General features: G+C 43.4%; 1 protein-coding gene across 3 annotated transcripts in view; it reads left to right on the forward strand.

Annotated features, from left to right (window-relative positions):
- KLHL28 (kelch like family member 28) overlaps positions 1–26,593 on the forward strand; it is a 93,852-nt gene that overhangs the window by 39,575 nt on the left and 27,684 nt on the right. For 2 of the 3 annotated variants that reach the window (XM_069208624.1, XM_069208623.1), the window contains one exon: positions 7,335–7,543. In XM_069208624.1, the coding sequence (XP_069064725.1) occupies positions 7,335–7,543 (209 nt within the window). Of the gene's footprint in view, positions 1–7,334; positions 7,544–23,836; positions 23,909–26,593 lie in introns of those variants that run through there. The other variant, XM_069208625.1, reaches the window with a different exon arrangement.

The raw sequence follows: 26,593 nt of genomic DNA on the forward strand, positions 1-26,593 counted from the left end.
TGGGCCTCAAGACGTTGGGGAGGCTCGTGGCCCCTGTAGACACACACTAGAATAAAAGGAGGATGAGTTGTCCAAACTTAGCTCACAGTTTTGTACCCAAATGATCCAGTACGCCCATTGTGCCCCGGTACCAGTGGGGTTCCACCTGGTATTTTCACCTCGAGGAGATCCTTGCTGCCTCCTATCTTGTTACCGTGGCAGTGTCTCTCCCAGTTTGAACAGTGGTGACACATTTACTGCATCACTCAGCTGAAGTGCTACATAATGTCGTGATCATGATACACAGTACTCAAGTGTGCTCAATTATATGGGACTACTGCAATACTTCTTGATGTCGTTTGTACACTTATTTTTTTCAGCCACAGAGCAACAATGAAAACCCCGGAAAATGCTTTTTTAGGGGATAATTATTTGAAATCTTAAGCTATCTACAGGAATCGTCTATAGCAATACCACAAGGGGAATTAGAAGAGAGGGGAAACTGTTAACCTTATTCTTGTTATGGCAACACAGGAAGTATAAAAATCTTTATCTTTAAGCTGCATAACAAACAGAAGTGAACAAAGGAAAATAAATTCAAAAACATATGGAAACCTTTTCGACATAATTCCAGTCATTTTGAAACAGGACAGTGTTTTTATATGGTACTATAAACATGCCTTATATTCTGATGTTGCTGGGCAGTAGTATTCTGTTAACCTAGAGCTATAGTGTTCCCCACAATATGTCAACGTTTAATTCCTTTTTGTGAGTATTTAATCAGTAAATATAGTGTTGGTCCCTCTCATAAAGGACATTCTTAGTGTTCTTAAAATATGGGTCTAGCTGTTAATCATCATCTGTCTTAGATCCTCTGCAGTGTGCGCCTTCTCAATAAAGTGATTGATCATTTTTGTAGTACTCTTGTTGCATCTCAGATTACTGAGGTGGTTGTGTATCTTACTTTTGAGCATGGTCATACTATTATACCTAAGACCGCATAGACATGTGATCATATAAACTCCCAAGTTTACAGTTTGTATATTTTTTTTAGTTGCCACAGTCAGGTGTATGCTGTAAGATCCGATGCTATATTTCCCAGAGGGGAGGTGGTCCACTATTCTTAGTTAGTCCCACAGGGTGGCTAGGCTGGAGTTAGTACTTGATTGCTGGTGGTCCCCAATATGAACAAGACTATCACATAGTCTAACTTAACATGCCTTCTGTTTAAAATTAAGGGCTTGTCCCACATCCATGCAGGGACCAACGCATGGGTGAAGCAGGGGTGGATTTTATTAAAATATCTACTTGTCCATGGGACAGGTTGCTTCTCAAATCTACTTGTCCTGTAATAAAATCTACCTGTTCTTTTGGTGCCATGTAGTGCGGCAACAAATTATGGCAATGTAATTATGTAAGACCTCTGATAATAGCCTCTCTGATTATGATAGGGCTACTACTATAGTAGGGCTTGAATACTTGCTATAGCAATTTCTTTATTTTGCCACCTTTCCGCAGATCTACATACTGGGGCTGGAGGAAGCAGTAAGCAATAGTTTCAGGGCTAGAATGCCTTTGAGTCTGCAAACCTACTAACTTGCATGCTTTAAGGACTTTCACAAGCTCTTCTGTGATCTTTTCGCATAATGAGAAAGGTTGGAAATTTAGTCCTGACAATGGTAGAGGTAGAAGTACTTCCAGAGTTGGGAACAAAGTGGTAGGAGGGAAAGTGAACTTGTAAACACTCAATATATTTTCACATGATCAAATCTACACATGCATATTTGCTCGTCCTAAAATACAGTTCACAAATATTTCCTAGAAGTACGATTTCCTGATCTACTTCTGTAAGTGCTTGTGAATTCATAAAAGCCACTAATTCCAAGACATATACCATGGGTGCACTTTTGTGTCTTTCTTTAAGAATTGGGTCCCTAATTAGGTCTGGCGTCAACAAAGACATTTTGTTTTTTATTAAACTTCTATTTCTCTTTCTATCGTCTGGCTTTTCTGTGAGTGATTACATTCTGCTCTTCCACAAGGATCATATTGGCACACAAAGTAGTTTTGTTCAGTGTGAGGAACTACTGTGGCAATCAGTGGTGTAACATTACTGGGGGGGATCCCCTGGAAAGAACATGGAGGCCCCCTCCAGACTCACTCAGGGCAGGTGCTGTGCTGAGGGGGGCTGCATGGCCTTTGTTATGCCACTGCTGGCAGTGTGTGCTTTTTGAGACCAACAACTTGTTTTTCCTTTTTGCCAGTGTTTGTTAAAATGGTGAGGGCTTGGCAGCTCCCGCAACAATAAAGTGTTGCAAAAACGATGTCAAAACAAGACACGCATTAACGAAACCAAAAGACTCACAAAAAAATGTCGGATCGCTTGGCTTTGCCAGTGCTTGTTTATTTTTATACTTCCCATAATCTTGTTGAAAACGGCTACACTGATTTTCCATTAGGAATATTTTTTAGAAATACTAGCATGCATTAATACATTTTTATTAAATGACCCTTCAAAGAAATAGCACCTAAAATTTCATAGTAGCAAAACGTTTTTTTTCCTTCTTGCATTTTTTTCTGAACATTTTATTTTGAAAGCAAAGAATCATTACTCTTGCTAGGAAGCTTCTGCAAACATTTGCATCTCATCAGAGAGCATTCTGGGAGCATTATACTTAGCCTCCTATTGTTAAACTTTTCAAAACGTGTGTAAACTTTTTTGTTTATTAAACTGGAGCCATTGTCAGTAGTGCATTGTGACCTTAAAATGTGTATTTACAGCGCTCACCCTAATAATGAAGACTTTTCATTAATGAACCATAAATACTAGCTTGAATAGCATTAACATATGGACGCTCGTATTACCTCAACTGCAGACAGTTCCCTTCTCTGTAAACTGGCAGCCAGAGGGTCTGTGCTGTAGGAGGTTGGGCCTACTTGTCCCAGGGACAAAATAAACATGAAAACTTGTTGCCCTTGACCTCAAACAATATATCCCGGGCGTCGGGCAATAGGAATTCCACATCCCTGGTGAACCTTCAAATGCTTTGATATAGCTGGTCTGTGTAAAGTAACAGAGGTCTAAGGTACAAATGGGACTCTAACAGTAGCAGCCTGCTTCAGCTGCAGTCAGCCTGTGTAGCTGGGAAGGGGACATGGCTCAGTGTATGTGGCTCATGTTAAAATAGGAGCCAAGTGCAGGCATTGGGTGATCTTGCAGAGGGCAGTGTTTGTGTCTTGAGGCAGCAGGGCCTGCTGGGCTAGTATGGTCACTGCTGAAGGTGCCAGTTGCACACACTAAGGGATGTGGAGTCTTTCACTTCTGGAGCTCAGTATTTTGCTCTCATATGGTATCCCAATCGTTTGTGTGGTTCCAGTGGGAGTTCTGTCTCGGTGCTGCCTATGCTGTCAGTAAGCATGTGGGTAAACTGGTATTTCCAAGAACATGCCTTTTAAGACTCAAAGGCATAAAAGGCCCCAGAGTAACTTGATGCAAAGAGAAGATGACAAGGACAATCTATTGGATACAAAGCTGGCCAAAATTTTAGGCAGAACAAGACCTGGAGTCCAGCAGACCTTTGAGATGCGGATAATATCCCAGTGGGAAACAATTAGCACACAAATGAGAAACAAGAGACGAAGAACACAGTGTGTTAAGGCATTTCCTAATTAGGCTCTGTTTTCTTATAATGTATGAAGAAGGGGGCTGAGCAATGTTTTGTTTTCTTCTCCCCCGCTCCCCCCCTCTTTTTAATGGAGAGGCATCTTGTCTTCCCAAGAAAAGTAACTTTTTTTTTTATTTGAGTGAGAGACGTCCGTCTGATGTATCTGGCGGTGTCAATTTCCACTTATTTTTGAAGGATGATCCCTTTTTGTTTTAGTAGAACTCTCATGCGCACAACCCTATGTGGCATGCTTCATCCTCGAGTACTCCTCTGGTTGCCTCGTACTCCTCGAAGGGCTCAAACCCTGACCACTGCCAGATAGAAGTGGGGGGCTGTTCAGTTTTTTTTTGGGGGGGGGGATTCATCTACTTTAAAAATTGATAAAAACGCCTTCAGGTTCCCTGTTGCTAAACCTTATCTTAAGGACTTTCTTATAATCAACATCTACTAGGGTCTAAATGTTTCATGTGGCTTTATATGCCAAAATGGACACCAGGCTTTCATTACAATAAACGTAAACCCCTTTAAATGTGGCTTTTTATAGAGCGCACTGTCAAGTATTTGCTTCAGTATTCCTATCCTGTTTGATGTGCAAACACTCAGTGTGACATTCTCACATGCATACAAACCAACTCTTTTGATTTGTTGATCAAACTGCTTGTGTGACTCCCAGCATTAAACTTCTGTCGAAAGAGGAATAATGTTTTCTTCTTAGTCAAGTTTATAACACAATAGGGGCAATGAAAGGGAGCTTAAATCTGGGTTTTAAAAGTTGTCCTTCTACATTAGATGTCATAACCACAACTGAGAACCTGTGATGGAGGGATTGCTTGAGCAAGTACAGATTGTACAGTGAGATGATTGATCAGCAAAAAAAAGATGCAAAGCCTCAATCATTCAAGGTGACTTGCTTTCATCATAGGATTGTTCCTTCTGCTAGATGCAAGCCCTGGATGACCCCTTTTAATGCTATTTATTACCCTAGTGTCCTTTTCATTTTCATGTGTTACCTTTGAAGAGTCAGAAATGATACAACTCTGTTTTTTTTATTTATTTTTTAAACAGAATTTTATTGCATTTTCTTATTCATATTTGCATACAACATTATAACAGCACTATGTCTTTACATCAAAAGAATTTACTGTATTGGTTAGTATTCTCTTTACTTTATGGTTAGTATCTTGTTCCAATCTGTATTATTTTTATAGCTCATTGACCCTTTTGATTCTTCGTTTGGCTTATTCCCCCTATTAATATGACATTCCCTTAACTTTCAAAACTCTCCCTCCCCCCTCCTAGTGGGTACGTCTTGGTCGCTTCTTTATCGCTTTGCATGCATGTCTGGTTGGTAAGGCTCAGGTATTGTCACAAGTCACAGTGTGTGTGTGTGTGACTGCTTTATTATCGGGGCTATGGTGCAGGTGGTTAATGAAGGATGTTCCTATTTATTTAAGTCAACCCCAATGTTCTCTACCACTTGGGCCTTTTCTTGTTCTGTCCTTGTGGGGGAAGTCACTGCTTATTATTCTTAGTCTTTGAGGGCATCCGTTAGGGCCTCCAATGCTCGTGCTTCCTCTAACGAAGTGCAGCCTCTCTTGGCATCCCTGAGTCTAACCTTAGATTCGTATCCCACCCATTTGGTAAATTCTGAATTCCATGGGTCTATACTCTGGCCGCTTGCTTTTCCAGTTTTTGGTTATTTCTCTTTTTCCAGTCACAAATGCCAGGTCTTGGAAGCGGCTAGTGATCTTGTTTTTCGACGTGTGTGGGAACCAGCTCAACAAGCACTGGCTTGCTGAGCATGGGACCTCTTTATCTAGTACTGTTGATAAGGTGTTCACAATGCCCTCCCAGAAAACTCCCAGCCAAGAACATTCCCAAAGCATGTGAAAGAATGTGGCATGCAGTTCGTTGCAGCAATTGCATTGAGCTGTTTGTATGTGATATACCCTATTGAGTTTTTCCGGCGTAAGATATGCTCTGTGCAATATATAAAAATTAATCAACTTAAACCTGGCATTTCTTGTGGCTTTTCTTGCGCTATATTGGATATTCTCCCATTCCTTGTCCCCAGTTGTCTTACCTACTAGGTCTGCCTCCCATTTAGTTTTCAGGCTCTCTAGCAGTTTCATTATTTCTGTGCGTAATCTCTTGTACACGCAGCTTACTGCTTTATACTTTCCTGATGATATCACCAGGTACTGAGAGCTACTGGATTGGCTTGGTTCTAATACTCCCATTTGCCAGTGTCTCTTAATGACGCCTGCTACTGCTCAATGCAGTAAGAAATGGCCCCTAAATAATTCATTTTATTCCATAAAGTCCTCAAAAAGAAGGAGCGTTCCATTACCATAGAGCGCTCCCACTTCTGTTGCCCCCGCTTCCCCCCAGGTTTGCAAACCCCTCCAGAGCCCCCTGTGTGGAAGTTCGTCTAAGAACCCCATTGGTAAATCTGGGGAATACAGAGTCCTCGTGTTCAGCTTCCTGAGGTGTCGTGCCCAGCACTGCTGCAGGACTTGGAATTCAGGTCTAGGTTCTCTACTTTTGTCTGGGAGCTGTACTATTGCCCTACTCAACGCCATTAGGTCAGGGGTCATATGATATAACTCTGTTGTTGTGAGTTTTATCTTTTTTATTGATGTACCCGCTCTCACAAGATTAAAAACTGATTATGAAAGTTCTCAAAAGCCTTCTTAATCAAGCATTGGTTACAATCAGCCACACAAAGATTCTCCATAGCTGTCCCAAACCTATACCTCTGCTTTGTTAGCAATCTCCTCCTCTGCCTTTACCCTCCTTTATACGTCCTCTAAATTTCAGTTGTGTTGCCTACCCATCTCCTTGCTTTGGACCCTGTGCAGACTTAAAAACCTGCAGCATGAGCTTTAGAAGTAGCACTTCAGTTTTAGTCCTGCGAAGTGATGATTGACAGTTTGCCACCATGTATGAATCCTCATTGTGCAGCCATGTAAGTTCCCTGTAGCTGGTTCCTAACCTCCCCTCTAGCTTCATCATTTAGTACAAATATTGATATTAAAGGCCAAGAACTTGTTTTCATGCTTCACTTGCTATTGCCATTTAACAAGATAATAGATGTTTCTACTATTCAGCTTCATGGTACTGTTACTTATTGTGTGAAAACATTGAAGGATGGAAACTTTGAATTAGTCTCAGCCACTGGTAATTTTTCCAGGCTGATTTTCAGTCCATGGTGTTTCAGCTTGCCCATGTCATTGCAAACACAAAATAATCCTATCTAGACCATTTTTGGCATCCTATCTTAGAAGGAACAGACCAAATTGCCAGGTCATGTCCCATCTGGATGACAACAAAGTTAACCTAAGAGAGGAGTTGGTCTTGTTGGGCCTTATCACCATCAAAAGGATGAACTACTGAATCATCCTTGTCTGAATTTGAAATTGTGTACTGCAGGTCATATACTGATATCAGTCAGTCACTTCTTGAGCTATCTATCAGGCTGTTTAAGACACTTGCATATTACTGTGTTTTTTTCTTAAGTACATCTCGGCAATTTGACACTGCATCATAGTTATTCTTACACATGAATTTCATACTCTTTACCAAGGCAACTAACCTTTCATTATTGTACAATAATTTCAGTATTAATATTTATGAACACAGCAGTATGTTAACGTTTTACAGAATTCATGCAAAACTTTTTCTATGCAGCGTGGAGCGATATGATCCAAGCAAGGATTCCTGGGAGATGGTTGCGTCAATGGCTGATAAAAGAATCAACTTTGGTGTCGGCGTCATGCTAGGCTTCATTTTCGTTGTGGGTGGACACAATGGTGTGTCTCATTTGTCAAGCATTGAAAGATTCGACCCTCATCAAAATCAGTGGACTGTTTGTAGACCTATGAAGGAACCCAGAACAGGTAACTTTGTTGTTAACATTTATTTTATGAACACTGATCAGATCTTGATGTTGGGTTACTTACTATGAAAAAGTTGCATCGTTTTTTAGGTTTGTGGAGAAAGGTAAATGATTAACATATTTTGGTTTTAAAACCTTTATTTTTCTGTTTTTTCAAACATAACACATTAATTGTATGAGAGTGATGTACATAACTTTGTGAATACAACTGATGGAGGAGGGCCTGCAGCCATACACCACCCTTTTGTTTCATCAGAATTCATCCAATAAAGAATGTGATGTCCCTTATACATATGTGTCATCGTACATATGTTATACATGCTCCTCACCTCCCACCAAGTCGTCACGCCCTCGCCCTGCTCCTCCAAGCTGTCACTATCTTCTGTGTCTGTGTTAGCATCCGGGTCCAGGAGCTTGCTGCAAAGGTGTTGCTAGACTGCAAAGTCTACTTCCACTTTTGCCTCCCTCCTACTAAGTTTAATATTTGTCTCTTCAGCTAGTGACCACTCCTGTGCATTCCTGTACCAGTGTTGTAGCTCAGGCACTCTCATCCATGTGATGGCAACTCTACGTTGAGCCAGCATCAGAGCCAAAAGTAAAAATCTATGTGTCATTTTATGGCCCTTTGGCCTTTTAATTTTTCCCAGTAGGGAGATCGATGGGGTGCATTCAGTACTAAGATGTGTGGTCTTCTTTTTCTGCTACCACCCAAACCCAATAAGTTTGTACTGCATGACACTTCCAGTCTAGCTGCAGGAAGTCTGCCCCACCAACGTCACTATGTAGGGCAGCTATCTATCCATGTCGGGTACATGCAATGGAGATCTCTGGGAGTGAGCAGGAAATGGTAGTGTACCCACTTACAGCGGACATTACAGGAGACTGTACAGGTGATGTCACAGACTTGCGCTCAATCTCCATCGCCTAAGAGGTCATCTTTCGTGTGCGTCCCAGCCATAGTGGCCTTGCGGCATGGAACCCGTAGCGTCAGCTCACATGGCTTTGTATAGGAGTGTGGTCAAGTGTCTGCCCTTCCCAAAGGTGTATGTGTATGTATGTGAGATATATATATATATCACTGGAGTAAAGATCCCCAAGTAGGGTGCATCTGCCCTCCTGCCATGCTTGGAAGAGCATATTGTCCATCATTTGTCTCACCGGCTTCAATATCCAAATTGGAAGTTCTCAGTGGAAGGGAGCCAGTTTCAAAGCAGGTTAGATGAATCTTTGCCATATTGTTGCGTCTGCCGGACTACATCTTGGGTATCCTTCGAGATCCCCGCACCCTCCATTAATAATTTGGATAGTTGGCCTAGGTCTACCCCGCCGGGAACCAACCGTTTTTCCTAGTTATCTCCTTCGGCTAGCCACGGGCCACATGCTGCATAATAATATAGGTCCAGTCATGGCACTTCCAGCCTACCCTCCTCATACTGTCCAGTCAATGTGCGTAGGGTCACGCTACTACGCCTACCCACCGAAAGCAAGGGGTGAGTATAGAGTCCAGATGTCTAGATAACTTCACAGGGAGGGGGGCATAGCGAATTTTGAAAGCTATAGGGCATTTCAGCAATAGCACCATTTTAAAGAAGGCCAGTCTACCCATCAACAAGAGGGGCAACGTGTTCTAGAAGGACACTGATTACTTAAGGGAAATCTAATACTTTATCTATATTGAGGTGTAGCTGTTGTACTCTGGTAGGTGCCATTTTGGTTCCCAGGTACCTGAATTGTGTTAGTTCAAAGAGAAGGCCGATGTCTGGGAGACAGTCCACCGGCGTAACAACCAGGAATGTGGGAACAGCAATGATTTTGAAAGGTTGAGCCGGAGAAGTTTCCGAATTCTTCCAGTAGGTGCAAAAGTCGCCGAAGTCACACAGGGATGAGAGATAAAATAAAGCATCATCTGCATATAGTGATATGATGTGACTTGTGTCTCCCAGGCGTGTACCCCAGTCCTGCAACTGCCGCCTCGCTCACGCCGCCAGTGGCTCAATCGCAAGAGCAAAGTGGGGTGGCGAAAGCGGATATCCCTGTCGTGTCCCCCCTGCGCAAAGTCCAATTGCTTGATCGACTACGTCCCATGTGTACTCTGGCGCTGGGTTCTGTGTACAATAAACAGACCCACCCGCTAAACTGAGGAACAAAGCCCATGACTGTCAACACCTTGGGCAGATAGCTCCATTTTCGTGTATCATAGGCTTTTTCCAGGTTAATAGAGAACAACTCCATTTCTTGGTTGTGGTGTTCGACTTCATGTAGGGCATGGTCTGAACGTCCAAGTTTCATCCCGGTGCTATAGCCCGGTATGAACCTACACTGGTCCTCATGTACCAGTTGTGTCATATGAACCATCAGTCTGGTGGTGAGTAGTTTGCAAAGAACCTTCATGTCTGAATTAATCATTGTGAGTGGTTTGTATGCAGTGGGGTCAGAACTAACCCCTCCCGATTTAAGGAGCATGTTTTTCACCACTTCGTGCATGGTTGGGGGGCAGTGACCCAACTTCACGGGCTTCTAAGAAAACCTCCAGTAGTCCTTGTGTGACCGTTGCAGAGAGCGGCTGGTAGAATTCAGGGGGGAAGCCATATCCACCTGGTGCTTTAGCCCTGGAGAGAATAGTCGAAGCCAGTCTAAGTTCCTCGAGGTCTGTGGGGGCTTCCAGTGCCCCGAATGCCGCAGGACCAAGTTTAGGATTGTCCAGGCCCTCCAGAAAATGAGTGTATCTATTCGGGTCTGTGTTTGTGTCACGTGTGTATACTTGTAAGTGCTTCCTGAACTCTTTCACTATACCTTCTTTAGTTGTGATTCTTGAGCCCCCCAGCGTGGTCAGAAAAGTATTGAGTGGTGGTGTATGCTCCCTATGAAGGATCCAAGCCAAAACCCTGCCTGACTTATCGCCTTCCCTGTGCCACCACTGCCTGTATTGTTTCAGTGTGTATTTATCTAATCTGTCCCAAATGTCCTTAGTTCGTCTGACCACTGTTTGTTCCTTCCAGCTTGCTACTGGGTTGGTCATGTCTCCTCCCTGTATCACAGTCGTCAAGTTTTCTTTCCTGCTTAACTCTGCCTGCAGGTGGCAGTTCGCCCCACATGTTAGACCCATGCAGGTCCCCCTGAGTACAGCTTTTAGGGCCTCTCATTCCATGGCCTTGGAGGCCACAAAATCCCAATTTGCCTGCGTGTAGTCTGTTAATGAAGTCGAGAGTGCTTCCCCCTGTACTGTGCCTGCCAGGATGTCCACTAGCTTCTGCCAAGATCTATCGGTGCACCTATTGCTGCCCCAGTGAAACTCACAGCTGACTGGGGAGCGATGTGACAAAAACGTCGCCAGGTGCGTCACCATGGCGTCTTCTATGCGCAGGAATTCGGCCATCAACACCCAACACCCTGTTCAGTCTACTAAAGTTGTTGTGTGCCGTAGAATAACATGTACACTCTACGTGTAGAGTGACTCGCCTAGATCAGGCCCAGATTCTGTATTGCCCTCTTGAGGGCAGTAGTCATGAGCGGTTTTGTTCCTGCTCTGGGGGTGTCCTATCTAGGTTGGGGTCGAGGACACAGTTGAATCCCCTAACTATATCGGGGGCTGACCAGCATCTAGAATTATGGGATCCTGCATGTTTTGAAATAAGGCTGAGGTGGCTGTTTTTGGGGCATACATGTTAAGGATAGCGAGGGGCTGTCTATCTTATGTACCCTCGATCAGGATGAATCACCTGCCCACATCAGCTTCTGTGAAGGTTAGGGAGAACAGGACTCCTGGTGCAACCCAAATCAGTGTACCCCTTGCATATTTTGAGTAGGAGGAATGATAGACCTGTCCCTGCCATTTCTTGGCTAAGGATGTGGTACCCACATATATTTTATGCTGGTTGAGAAAGGTAAGCACCCTGTACCACTTGGTGTACTTTCCTAATCCCCTGATGTTTCAGGTTATGATTCTGATGTTAGCCTCCATCATTCTCCATGTCTACAGGTGCACACATTCTGTCTCTCCCCCATTCCATCACCCTCTCCCGCTGCTGTGCAATTATTAACCCTTCCAGACTAAATAAACCAAACAATTCCCACCTACGGACAAACATAGTGCATCCAATTGACTACCTGTGCCCACCCAGTGCTTGTGCCAGGACATGCACAGCTACCCAAACCGGGGCCAACTAACACTCTTCCCACAACAATCTCCTGACCAGTTAGTGCTAATAGTATCCCCAAAATTCACTACGTTTCCATCGTTGCTAGTGTCACTAGTACAGTCATTTGCTCCATCTGGTATCCTTGACGTGTAGTTGCAGCCAATCAGCATCACAGAATCAGTCGGGTCAGCACATTACTCTGTGGTGCACCCATGGCTCCATCACTGCAGACCACATTCTTTCCACTCTTGTAGCTTTCAGGTATCCATCCACTATAATATTTCTATACAGAATCAGATGACTCACTATTTCATACATTATTCACCAATCTCCACCTCCAAGGCAACCATGGTGTCTGGTATAATGTCCAGTTGAGGGCTCGAAGCTCTAGATTCCGTTCTGGCGACGGAATAGCAATGTACATGTCCAGCGGCTCAGTTACTGAGAGGCTCAGCTGCATGGTGCCATCCTCCCCGCTCTTCACCTTATGAGAACCAAGAGGATAGGAATTTGTGCCTTCCCTCAATGGGCGCTGTCGATGTGAGCACCCCAGAGCGAGATCCCCAATTGCGTTGTTTGCCACTACCCTGTCTTCGCATGGATGTCTTGTCTCATAGGTCCAACCATTCCCACACCTCGTCTGGTTGATCAAAAAAATGGGCCTTCCCTTGAAATATAACTTTGTCTCGTCAGGTACTGAAGCATATGTTGAATCTGCAGTACTCGTTTTTCCTTAACACTGACAACGGACTTGCGTTGCTGGGGGAGAATTTGGGGGGGGTGGGGTGGGGGTGAGTTTGGGGACTCCAGGCGGTGGCAGGGGGACCAGTGCCCTGTGTGCTCTTTCCACAACAAAGAACCTGATAGATCACTGGGGTTGAGCTCATTCTTCACCCAGTTCTCCAGAAATGTTTCCTCTGAGGCACCTTCCACCCTTTCAGGAAATCGTAGGATGCTGATATTAGGCAGCTGAAGAAGCCCTCTGCGTCCACTGCACAACGCTCCAGGTCTCCAGTGAGTGTTGTCATCTGAGCCATCTGATGCATAGGAACTGCTGTGTCTCCTTGCAGCTTGGCAATGTTTGCTTCTGCTTTTCTGATGTTGTCCACAACTTTTCTCAGATCCTCTCACCGGAAGATAACATTAATAGACACTGACTCTATTTCATGTTTGAGTGCTGTTTGGGAGCCCTGGATAGCCGTTAGCAGTTCAGACCAAGACTGTTTGGCATCACCCTCTAATGTGTCCTCTGTGGTATCGCTCCCGCCCTTGTCTTGTTATTCTCTGGGTGGATTGGCGCGGAGTGGTTTATTGCTTGATTGTATTCACTCCCTGCGAGCGAGCTGGTTTGTCTTCGTCCATGATAATCGTCTGTGAATGGGAACTCGCTCATCTGACCTATCAGTGATTGTGACAAACAAATCCACCAGGGTCTTCTGATCTGACTCCCTGATGTCAGGTCTCCCATCGTCTTCGGCTGTCAGGCCTCTCACAGTCTTGGGGGGAGTGGGTGGTACTGAATCGCTCTTGCGCAGGGCTGCTGTATTGGGAGAACCCCCGAGTTCATTGAGGCGTAAAATTGTGGTTAGATACAAGGCAGGAAGTAATAGAGAGACCATGCACCTTTGCAGCCTGTGTGAGGTAGTGATGCAGAGATAGAAGGTTGATGGTCAGTCAATCAATCAGAATTTGTATAGTGCAGCACTGTCACCCCTAGGGTGTCTTGGTTGAAAAGTCAGGTCTTGAGTTTCTTTCTGAAGCCCACCAAGGAGGGTGCTGCTTAGAGATGGCGGGCAGGTCATTGCAAGTCTTGGCAGCGATGTAGGAGAAGGAGCAGCCACCGCTGCAACGGATGAGGGCGTTGTGCATGAGGGCAAGGGACAAGGAGTGCAGGTGTCTTGAGGGTAGGTGGAAGTACAGTCGATAGTTCATATAGGCTGGTCCTTGATCGTTTAGAGCTCTGTAGGAGTGCCAAAGTTACTTGAACTGGCATCCTTTCTGGATTGGAAGCCACTGGAGGTTTCTGAGATGGTGGTGATGTAGGTCCTTTTGGGGAGGTCTAGGATGAGTCTAGAGGCAGCATTCTGTATGGTCTGGAGTCTTTCGGGGAGCTGGATGGAGAGTCTGGCGTAGAGAGCATTGCCGTAGTCGATGGCGGCTGTTGGCAAGGGCCTAAGTGATGATCTTTCGGTATTGACTGGGACCCATTTAAAGATTCTATGGAGCATGTGGAGGCAGGAGGAAGTGACTGTGTTGACTTGTTTCATGGTCAGTTCGCTGTCGAGGTTGCATACATGGTTTGTTGGTGTTGGTATTGGTCTGAGTTCCGCTGGTCACCAGCTGTGGTCCCAAATGGAAATGCTCTTACCGAAGACCAGTACCTCTGTCTTGTTGGAGTTGAGTTTGAGGCAGTTGCCCCTCATCCATTTGGCTACGATGGTCATGGGGTCACAGAAGTTGGTTTTGGAGATGAGGGGTCCTCATGAGTGAGAGGATTAGTTGAGTGTCATCAGCGTAGGAGATTATGTTGAGTCTGTGGGATCTGATGATGTCTACGTGGGGGGGGGTCATGTAGGTGTTGAATCAAGTGCAGCTGAGGAATGATCCTTGGGATATGTTGCATATAATGTCCTTGGATGCGGAGGTGAAGGGAGGTAATTGGATGCTCTGTGTCAGACCGGTGAGGAAAGAGGCAACCTACTTGAGGGTGTTTTGCTATATGCTGATGTGTAGTCTGTTGATGAGGGTGTGGTGGGAGACTGTCGAATGAAGCAGAGAGGTCGAGAAGGATCAGGGCCACTGTTTCTCTGTCGTCGAGGAGAGTTCTAATGTAGTCTGTGGCAATGATCAGCGCGGTCTCTGTGCTGTGGTTGACATGATATCCTGATTGTTAGGGGTCAAGTAGGTGGTTTTGTTCCAGGTATTCGGTGGGTTGTTGGTTGTTGGCTTTCTCGAGTACTTTGGCCAGTTAGGGGAGCGGGGAGATTGGTCACTAATTTTTTAGATAGATGGGGTTGGTAGAGGGATTCTTTAGGAGGGGTCTGACCTCCACATGTTTCCATTTGTCTGGGAAGGTTGATGATGCTGGTGAGTTCTGTGCTGATTGGGTTAGTTCAGAGGTTGAAGAGATGGTGGGGGTAGAGGTTGGTGGGTGGCCCGGAGTGGATGGCTGACATGATGGTTATGGTGGTCCGAGTGGTGTGAGCATAGACCAGGTAGTGATACCTCAGCTGGTCAGCGGAGACCAGGTGGTGATAATTTGGCTGGTGTGTGCTGGTTGGTTGAGGTTGTCGAGGGTGAGAGCTGTGGGTTGACGGTGAAAGTCAGTGAGGGGAAGGTTATAGATGATACAGAGTGAAAATGAAGGGGCAGATGTGGCAAGAATGAGGTTCTGTGGGAGAGGGGTGGAGGTTGAGTGTAAGAGATAAGGTGAGGAGGATGTAAAGTTGAACCGATAAAAGGATGATCAAGAGGGAGGATGCTGGTGAGGCGATAGGGTGGTAGAGAGAGAAGAAGAAACAGCTGGCTGGAAGGTGGAGTACCAGAACTGAGGAAAGCCATTACGAGGCAGAGGGGAAAGTGGCTAGTATGTGTTGGAGGTAAAGAAATGGATAGAGACTAAGTGAGAATGGTGTTTGGAGAAATGGACTAGAGATGGAGAGAGAGACAGGCAGGCTGTGGTGAGGTATAGAAGAGTCTGCTATAGAAACAAAGAAGGGAGGCTCTTAGAAAGAGGGGGAGTACTTTGGAGAAATAGAGAGGAGACAGCAATAGAAACAAGTAGATGGGTGGTTGATAGGGTGAAACTTTACAGGAGGTAACGGCAAGGAGAGGTAGGAGGATGCTGAAGGGGAAAGAGGAGACCAGACTGATCACTAGTCGGGGAGAGTGATTGGCATCAGGATGAGAGGGAGGACTTCAGTAGGAATGGAAGGAAATAAGTGTTGAGGAGGAAGGCGGCAATGTTGAAGGAGGGTTAGGAATGCTGTGGTAAAGAAGGAAGAGGCAAGGAGAGCAGCAGCGACGAGGGAGAAGGTAACAGGGCAGTGCCAGCTAGGGTGCAGGAGCGTAACTGGGAAGAGGTGAAGGGCATTAGGTGGCTAGTGATTTAGAGGGGGAGTGATGCTGAAGAAGGAAAAGGAGAGCAGAGTTGAAGAGGGCAACAAGTATTGCAGTCGTGTGATGGTGAAGAGATGAATGAAGGTGGTAGTAGAGAGATTTTTAAGGCAAATGAAAAGGTAATTGAGATATGGTTCTCTATTTTGTTGTGTAGCTTATATTTCAGCAGCTTCTCAAACACAATGGCTTGCTAATCAAAGTATAGGTAAGACCTGTTCTGTACTTGAGTAAGGCATAAAAACTGTCAGAAGTATTGGAGAAGAACAAAGGAAGTGCTGAAGATAGTAGGGGAAGTTACGGGGTTTGGAACACAGCAGAAGGATAGTAAGTCCCCACATGAGATTTGAAGCTCGTAGTTAAAACAAAAAACTGTGATTGTCATGCAAATGGATTTTGTAAAATATTTTTAGAGTTAAAGAAACATGAGGACAGTCACACTAAAAGTTAAGACTAATGAGCGTAGATTAGAGAGAAAACAGTTGTTGCACAAAATGGGGCACTATCTATAATGTTCTGTGCCACCATCTTGCAATTAAGGTGTAAGGTCGGAGTATTGGAATTGGAGGAGATCTAAAAGATTTGTGAATTCGACTATTTCCAAAGCTAAATAGCTGGAAAATATGACAATCAGAAGTCACAGTCTCCCACTAAGTGCTAATTTTTTTAATGTGGCTTTAGCCTACCACTTGTGATTCTAGTATGTTTTTCAATTTGTGGTGGCATAGGAGAATGCTACAGCAAGGACTCTGTCACTGTGGAACTTCTGAAATTCTGAACAAAGCAAGCTTAAAGACAGTCCTTCTCCGGGTCTGCACCCACAATTTGCAAAACCTCCCAACCCGTTTAAGAACAGTGCCTGAAATCATTTCCTTCGACAAAAAAAAATAAAAAATACCTTGGCTGAGAATGTTCAAGATGAATTACTCTCCCTAGGGACCAAATATATCATAAGTCTTTATATATGTTAAAACTCCCCAAGTTAGCTGGCTTCAATGGCGTTGTATGTCGCTGTAGCAGATACTATATCAGTCATTCTTCCCAAGGTCCCCTATCTCTACCTCTTGAACACCCCATTTCAAGTGGTAGAGATAGGGAACCTTGGTAGATATTAATTTGGTAGATTTTCGAACATATTTGTTGTAAGCTTATCATGCATAAGCAGGGTTTTGGGGTGTTTTCTTCTTTATTGGCTGCATTGATGTATTTTAACAAGTACGATTCCTGCAATAAACACATTACACATTTAGGAAAAGAAACATCTGACAGAAATGAATAAAATGTCCAGAAGGGACTATTTCTTGGTTGTTGACACTTTCAGCCATATGTTTTAATTATTGTGGGCGTGGATAGCCAGTGAGTGTAGAGAAAAACAAGCAAATTAAGGAATAACACACCTCTAACAACCACTTACTCTTTGCAACCAGACACTGTACATAATCAACAAGTTGAGCCTTCTATTACGGCAAGGCTGTACCTGGAGCCCACGTGATTGTATTGTGAAACAAAATAAATTTAACCTTTTGTGGGGGTGGGGGTGAGGGAGGATGGGATACGCCTGCTCACCTCTGGATCCTTCTTAGATTTCCAACTCTTCTTTGTGTTGTGCTTAGCAATGATCAGTGCGAAGTCACTGAACTTACAAGTCAATTTCGGAAGTTTAGTTCTGCATATCATGCCCAACAGGCATTGCTGTAGATCTAACTGTATGTTTGGATCAGTAACATATTTGATGCTTCTCACTATGTCACTTGCGTATGCTTGCATGTGACCACATTCTCAAACCGTATGCTGGGACATGAGTCATCTCCACCCTGATACACCTTGGAACTTATGTGAGGGGATAAATAGTTCTGGTGAAATATGTTGGATTGTGAGTGGATTTAAATCGTGAGTTTCTAGTAACTGATTTATCATACTCCAAAGTTACCCCCCAAGTATTATCAGACACTTTATTACCAATAGAGTCCTCCCTCACAGATCCGGTCCGAGATTCCACCACCTGAAAAGTCAGGTGTAGCGATTACACATAATAGACACAGAATGCGCATTGTTCCCTAGTGTAAATATTGCCGAAAGTACTTCTGAGCGGGACTGTTCTTCTAGGACAGAGGGTCAGGTTTCCGTGGCTGCTGTGAATAATGCAGAATGCACCATTAATTGCCCAGCAGTAAGATTAAATTGCTCCCTAAAAAGTCAGATGGCTTTTAAAGTCCCTCCCCCCGTGTATATCTGAGCCAGCAATATTTGACAACCTTAAAAGCACCTGGCAGGTTTTTCATGCCCACCTTCATGTCTAACAGTGTGTTCAAAAGTGAGACTGCCCAAGTGCATGGTGTGATTCCAGTTGTATTGCTTTCAGTCTGGTCCCCTACCCATCTGGCAAGCCAGACCAGTTGGGCAGGAGGTAGTAAAGGTCTAATTACAGCATTCACTATACATGCACTGATAAAACAATCATCCCCACTGCAAGTCTCTTCTTCTGCTTACCTGCCCAGATAAGAGACTCTCTAGGTCCCAAAAATAAGTCACTTCAGAAATGTCCCGGAAGTGCCTGGAAAAAATAAAGCAGATGTGGTAATATCAACATTTTTACCACAGCCATTCAACCCATTGGGGCAGGGGCAGAACTCGCCATAATGCCACTGAGAAGCAAATGGAAAAGATTGCTCTTCCAAAATTGTCTTGTATTAGCAGTTCCTCATCATGACCTATCAAAACACCCATGTATTTGTTAGTGTCTGAAGCCCAAGTTACCCTACTGTCCAACCTCACTGGAGGACAATCAGCTATGGATTCGTGGATAGGAAAGATGCAGGATTAACTCCAGTTTACCCTATATCCTGATGTGTTACTGAAATCTGACTGTAGCAACATTACATCTGGTAAACCCTCTCTCTCGGATCACTACGGTATAGTGGACTGTCATCTGCATACAAGTGATGCCCCAGTCGTTTGACATACTCCTGTACCACGAACACCCTTGTGGTTCCATTGTTGATGGCAAAATCAATGGGCATACTGGACAGGCCTGATGTGTGACCCTGTGAATGCCCCATGCATACGAGAATGTCAAACCAGTCTTGACACTGGCAAAAGGCCTCGTATATAACAAGCTGGCCCACTTTAGAAAACCTTTGCCCAGCTCCAAGTGGTGTAATATCTTAAATAGGAATGGCCATAACAAGATGTCAGATGAGGCAACCATGGGTTTCAACTGTGACCTTCGGATCCTATCCATTACATGAAAAAGGCTTTTCGGATTCCTGTGTTTGCCTCATCAGAATAAATCCACATTGATCAGGATGGACTAGGGATTGGGCCAGAGGTGTCAGCCTTTTAGCCAGTAACCCCCTCAAAATTCTATACTCTGAGTAGAGGAGAGCTGGAGGACTACATGACCATACAACGAATGGGTCATGACTTGGTTTCAGTGACACTATTACTGTTGCAGTGTGAGTGGTTTATGGTAGAACACACTGCGTCCTGATCTGTTCACCAAAGGGTGGGAACCAACTGGGCCCTATATATGGAGTAAAATGAAAGCGACAGGCCATCTGTATCAGCGATGTTACCTTGGGCTAGGATGTCAATGGCTGTAAATTTCTTGTGCAGTAATAGATTCTCCCCCCCCCCCCATAGAGTCCCTCTGTCCCGGGTTAAGCATGGGTAATGTTATGTCCTGCATAAAGCAGTCTGCCTAGTTGTAGGTGTCTTACGAGACTTAATTTAGTGACTCATAATATACTTTAAATACCTTGGCGGTTGCCATTTGGGTAGGCACTATGTGTCCTTTGGCCGTTGTTATGTGGCAAATCGGTTGTCTGTAGTAGCTCACTCCAGCCGGGTTAGCATTTGTCCCATCAGTTTGGTGTGTTGACTATTTCCCATAATAACGAAGGCCACTAAGTATATTGACCAGTGTTGAGTTCGTGCACCTCGACCTTTCACGCGTTTTGCTCAGAGTTGCATACACTGCGTTCTGAAGTTCCTTCTCCTTATTTAGGACTTGGCACATAATAGCCCTTTCACCACGTATTCGGTTTGGAGACGCAGCCCTCTGATGACATCATGTTTAAGCATTTAATGTTGCATGAAAATCTCTTCAATAACAAGTGGTGCTGTAGAAAAATATTGTGAATAAAATGAGCAAAGAAACCAGAGGATGCCTCAACCCTACCGCTGTGTTCCACTGATCCTGCATCATATTGTGTGGCTTTCTAAATTTGCCAGTGTCCTCCATCAATCGTTTCAGGCTGTTTGGTGTTGTAGACGCGGCACAAAGTGCAACATCACATTTGAGATTGCTGGTGAGCGTTTCTTCGCGGTTGAGCGAGTCACCTTCATTGCTGAGAGCTTAGTCACCAACGCACCGGCACTGATGTCTTCGCTGTGAACTCTGCATTCCAAGAAGCACTTTAGTGTAGAGGGTGGAAACTGTTCACTACATTACATTCCTAAAAGCTAAACAGCTTTCCACGAAGATTTTGTAGACTTTAATGTCAGAGAAGCACTGTGGCTAGTATACTACAAAGAATGTCTCTTTGGAGCAGAGGAAAGAATAACTTACTCTAATATAGCTGCGATTTCAAATATACCCTTAACTCAGTGTCCACATGTTTATGTTGTGCCTGTTAGTTCTGGATATACCACTGGTCGAATTTCATCTTATCCTCTCTGTCTGGCTAAAAGGATACTCTCCTTTGTTCCTGCCAGAAGTGCACCAGAGGCCGCATAAAGCCACCTCCAGTTAATTTTTATTCCTTTTGAAAAGTTGCCAGGATGGCAGCTGACTTGCTTGAAATACAAGTATTGATGAAACAGTTCAGATCTTTGGTGATTTTTCAGACGATGGAGAGAAGTGTATTATATGCTTTATTATGTGCTGCTGGTGCTGCTTTTGTTAGACTCTGTCATGTAGCCTTGTTGAAATCCTGTTTTGAACAAGAGCTTGTCGTCTGGGACAAAAGATGGGTAGATTTAAAAAATATATATATCTACCAAATCGTATTGCAGTAACACTCATTGGTAAGTGTATTAGGTTTGGCCTTTGTGATTAATAATAAGCTGTTTTTTGTTGTAAGTTGTAACTTGGTGAGCAGGTGTGCAATTTAAGTTATTGAAACTCCCTTAAAGTGTTATGACTTGTTTATTGAGAAAGGCAATTTTGTTTGCATAGTGACCTCATGGAATGACGGATTTGCGATAATTCAAACTGTGATAAAATGACATCTCCCATTTAATTATATCACCACCGTGAGAAATAGGAACACCGCAAGACAGCAGATACTTTCACTACCCTAGAGACAAGTTCAAATAAAGTGTAAATGGAGGAAGTATGTAAAGTTCATTGTCTAGCCATTATCAATCGTAAGTTTTATTATTGTTATGTAATGAGAAAATAATTCAGGAAGCGTCTACAGCTCAGATTCACAGGGAGGATGCATGCGCACTGCGGTAACCTACTAACACTTCTTTTTATTATTCTCATATATAAGACTAATGAAGATCACAAAGGATAAAAACATGCATTCCCAATTGAGGCCTCGGAGTGAACGTACGCGGGAAAGTAGTGTTGTGGTGAATCTCATGCTCATCTGAAACAGAAAGAAGCGCATCTGTATCCTTTGTACACGGGAAACAGCGTGTGCAAGTGTATTCTAGAAGGAGCATGATAGATGCTAGTGTAGCAACTGAGCATTACATATAGAACAAACCTCAATGCCTCAAGCACACGCTAAAAGTCCAAAAACAGAGTTTTTTTGTTTCAAAACACCAAATGTCCATTTAGGTCCACAGGTCCACCAGGATTCTTTGCCAATACATGTTTCGTTGTCTTGGTCATAAAGCCCTTACAACTTCATCAGGGAACCAATTCCGGTGTAGAACTATATTCTCCCCTTGTCAATAATCAGGACAGAGAGTCTCTTTATTTGGTGTACAGGGAGTGCAGAATTATTAGGCAAGTTGTATTTTTGAGGATTAATTTTATTATTGAACAACAACCATGTTCTCAATGAACCCAAAAAACTCATTAATATCAAAGCTGAATATTTTTGGAAGTAGTTTTTAGTTTGTTTTTAGTTTTAGCTATGTTAGGGGGATATCTGTGTGTGCAGGTGACTATTACTGTGCATAATTATTAGGCAACTTAACAAAAAAAAATATATACCCATTTCAATTATTTATTATTACCAGTGAAACCAATATAACATCTCAACATTCACAAATATACATTTCTGACATTCAAAAACAAAACAAAAACAAATCAGTGACCAATATAGCCACCTTTCTTTGCAAGGACACTCAAAAGCCTGCCATCCATGGATTCTGTCAGTGTTTTGATCTGTTCACCATCAACATTGCGTGCAGCAGCAACCACAGCCTCCCAGACACTGTTCAGAGAGGTGTACTGTTTTCCCTCCTTGTAAATCTCACATTTGATGATGGACCACAGGTTCTCAATGGGGTTCAGATCAGGTGAACAAGGAGGCCATGTCATTAGATTTCCTTCTTTTATACCCTTTCTTGCCAGCCACGCTGTGGAGTACTTGGACGCGTGTGATGGAGCATTGTCCTGCATGAAAATCATGTTTTTCTTGAAGGATGCAGACTTCTTCCTGTACCACTGCTTGAAGAAGGTGTCTTCCAGGAACTGGCAGTAGGACTGGGAGTTGAGCTTGACTCCATCCTCAACCCGAAAAGGCCCCACAAGCTCATCTTTGATGATACCAGCCCAAACCAGTACTCCACCTCCACCTTGCTGGCGTCTGAGTTGGACTGGAGCTCTCTCTCCTTTACCAATCCAGCCACGGGCCCATCCATCTGGCCCATCAAGACTCACTCTCATTTCATCAGTCCATAAAACCTTAGAAAAATCAGTCTTGAGATATTTCTTGGCCCAGTCTTGACGTTTCAGCTTGTGTGTCTTGTTCAGTGGTGGTCGTCTTTCAGCCTTTCTTACCTTGGCCATGTCTCTGAGTATTGCACACCTTGTGCTTTTGGGCACTCCAGTGATGTTGCAGCTCTGAAATATGGCCAAACTGGTGGCAAGTGGCATTGTGGCAACTGCACGCTTGACTTTTCTCAGTTCATGGGCAGTTATTTTGCGCCTTGGTTTTTCCACACGCTTCTTGCGACCCTGTTGACTATTTTGAATGAAACGCTTGATTGTTCGATGATCACGCTTCAGAAGCTTTGCAATTTTAAGAGTGCTGCATCCCTCTGCAAGATATCTCACTATTTTTGACTTTTCTGAGCCTGTCAAGTCCTTCTTTTGACCCATTTTGCCAAAGGAAAGGAAGTTGCCTAATAATTATGCACACCTGATATAGGGTGTTGATGTCATTAGACCACACCCCTTCTCATTACAGAGATGCACATCACCTAATATGCTTAATTGGTAGTAGGCTTTCGAGCCTATACAGCTTGGAGTAAGACAACATGCATAAAGAGGATGATGTGGTCAAAATACTCATTTGCCTAATAATTCTGCACTCCCTGTATTTTAGTAACTCAGAGAATGTTAAAATTTGCTCATATAACTATATACAACGTGTACGTCTACTTGTCAATGGATCAGTAATCGGATCCGATGTGGCACTGTACTCGAAACCTATCAATAATTAGGGCAGAGAGTCTCCTTATTCAATATTTTTATTACCTCGCAAAATCTTCAAAGCAGCGCATATAGTTTTCTTTAAATATGGCGTATGCGCCTACCTTTTTATCGATCGATCAAAGCACTACGTTTGTGCAGTTTGCAGCATGCGCACTGTGTGTCCCTGCATTACACATTGGAGGAGGGACAATGATCTATATCAATCTGTCCATGGGAGAGATTTAAAAGAGAGGAAATGAATGATAGCTAGTGATGGTAAAACAAAGACAAGGTGATACAGAGTATATTACATGTTAAACACTGTAGCTTTCAGCCAGTACAGGAAATGCAGACTAACGTAATATGTAGAAAGATTTGTCGTAGAGTGGTGCACCACTAAAATATGAGGTGTCTCTCTTATTCATTTTGTCAATCCCAGTAGGATGAAAGGATGTGGCAGCCGGGAAGGATTCACGCACACAGATATCCAGAGCAGGGGCATTAACCATCTGAGCTATCTTTCCCATTCACGCACCAAGGCATACTATCCCGCTAAAGGTCAGTGGCAAGAAGTGAATAATGCTAGCGTAGAGGCGTCGTCCGCCCTTTAATGTGTCTGGACCCCTGTCAACTGCACTAATGTCTGTCCTGTAGGCATGCTTTTTGGGTCAATTTCTGCCGTGGTGCTGAATTCGGTCATATAGGAAAGCAGTTACTTATGTTCTGATTACTTAAACCAGCTACTCGGGTTTCAAGGCATAATCCTAAAACCTTAGTAAAGTATTCCATAGAAGGGAACACCAGAGAATTTGCGCTAAGCATATTGTATGCTGTGGTAATTATCTCTACAGTTAAAAAACTACAATTGGAAAGGACCGCGCATGTGTACTGTGAAGCATTTCTAGGTAGCACGTTCTCCGTGTGCAGCTGTACGCTCTCTGTCTACAAATGCGGAGATCTGAAGGTCACACATTTGAATCCTGGCTAGGCTGGTTTAGCCATTTAGCTTTCCGAGATCGGTAAATCGAACACCATTAATTGGGTAAAAATCACATTTGGTATTTAAAGCGCTCAAAAACGGCACTAGTGAGGTACATATCATTACATAAACCAAGGTATTAGCAGCATAGGAGGCAGTGCTTGCCTTGAACAAATAATACTTCCGAGCACATGCTGAAAGACACACAAATACAGTTTCTTCAATCAAGCAGAGAAGAGAATAAGAGGTCAGCGTAAATGCGGTCCAAGAAATGGAGACGACAAGCACTCTTGAAATGCGTGGAGCCAGGGGGAGATTATGTGAACAAGCACATCGCAAGTGCTGTGCAGGCAGAACATTGAAAAATGTTCCCCAAAAGAAGATGGAAACAGTACTTTTGCAGTGGGACACTGATCAGAGAAACGCACAAGAAACAACTAGAAACATTATGCTGCAGCCAATAGAAACTGAGGAAAGGTAAGTGGCAAGCACAGGAACCAATGAAAAGCAAGGGGGCGGGATGTAATCCCCTTTTAAGATGTCTATTGAATACAATAGGTTTCAGAAGCAGTGTTTAAGCCTGGTGCAAGCGAAACCTAAAAAGGAGGTCCTTTTAAAATTAGAAGTATAAATGCACATACATTCCTCATGGGGGTAAACATTAGAATTAGATTGTTAAAACAAGAAGCAGATACGTTATTTTAAAAGGGAAAGATACATCAGCTTAACAACCTCAACAACTATAAGCAAGATCTAAAATGTTTATTAAATCACTGTAAAAGAAGGGGCTGAATATTAAAACAATGATTGATAACTTCTCTAGTGGATTGTATGTTTGCATTGAAAAGTCTTTGGAGGTATTGTTTACGTTGACTCAATAAGTTAGGGCATACTGTCTGAGCCAACATAGCATTTAAATCTAGCACCAACTAGAAAAATATAGTTTTCTTTGGAAATCAAGTGCTGACATATTCTATGGTGGGTTGTGCAGTTAAAAGACAGTGTTTGCATTTGTGCTCCTCTTTTGGGCCTTTAATAGAATGAGGGAAATAATTTAAACCATGTTGGACAGACAATGTGAATCATCATTCCCTACACAATAGGGGCTGTGTATTCAGGGGCTCTTCTTGATCATTATGACTGCTCTCTACGGAATAAAATAGGTTTATTTTTCAATACCTTCCTGCTTAATATAAGCAGGAGGTCCTCGTTTAGGGTCAGGTGAAGTCGTTTAATATGATCTAGACATCCTCCATCTGACCTTACCATCAGTGGCATCTGATCTTCTTCAGCGGTCTGTTCAAACACTAAAGAAGTTGCCATTCAGGCCTACACTTTTGTCCAGAAGAAATGGTAAAAGTCTGAATCACAGCCTTGAACTTACAAGTTTGACACCTAAGATATGCAATATGGACATTTACATCTTTCACCAGACTGTAAGAAAAGCCACATGGAGGAAAAGAGTTTTACAAGTATCTGGTATTTGGGGTACGTAACCCAAGGAATATAGATCCACTAAACTTTAAAGAGTAGGTTGTCTCTTAATATTTTCAGCATCTTGCAAAGTGAAGCCATCAGTATTCTTCTTCGGTGAACCTTTGTCTGCCGCGGCTTACGGAATAAATTCCTCAGATTGTCCTTACGTTTAAAGGAATTTTATGAGGGTTTCTGCCCATCACGAAACCTGCTGCTCGTTCAGAATTGTAGGAATGTTTTTTTTTTGATTGAGGGAGGTGAAGACTCCTTATCAAGCAACAACCACAAACCCTGTCAGGGTGAATCACTTCTATCACAGAATTAACCTCTGCTTAAACCACTTGTAGCTTGGCACAAAACCAGTAAGGTCTAACTTGGAGGCATTGTGTAAAGTACTTATGTAGCACACAAAGAGTACACAACACAAGAAAAGTCCCTCACCAATTTAGAAAAATAGAGAAAATGCTAAATAATATGACACCAAAACAAATTATTAGAAACAGAATTTTTTTTGGTGAAAAATAGCATCTAAAATATCAAATCACCAACCGTGGATATCTAGTTGGGCGAGATCGGGGCAAAGTTAAAAGTTATGGCTGATTGTGTTTGTGCACACTTCAGATACACACATTGGATTGGGTACCTTCTCTGCTTACCTTCGGACTTGGAAGAAATTTTGAAGAAAGATGCCTGAAAAGGTTAAGCTCAGCGGGGCAAGGCAGTCGGGGTTGTCTGAGGAGG

The sequence above is a fragment of the Pleurodeles waltl genome, chromosome 9 (genome assembly GCF_031143425.1).
Source record: "Pleurodeles waltl isolate 20211129_DDA chromosome 9, aPleWal1.hap1.20221129, whole genome shotgun sequence".
Classification (NCBI taxonomy): domain Eukaryota; kingdom Metazoa; phylum Chordata; class Amphibia; order Caudata; family Salamandridae; genus Pleurodeles; species Pleurodeles waltl.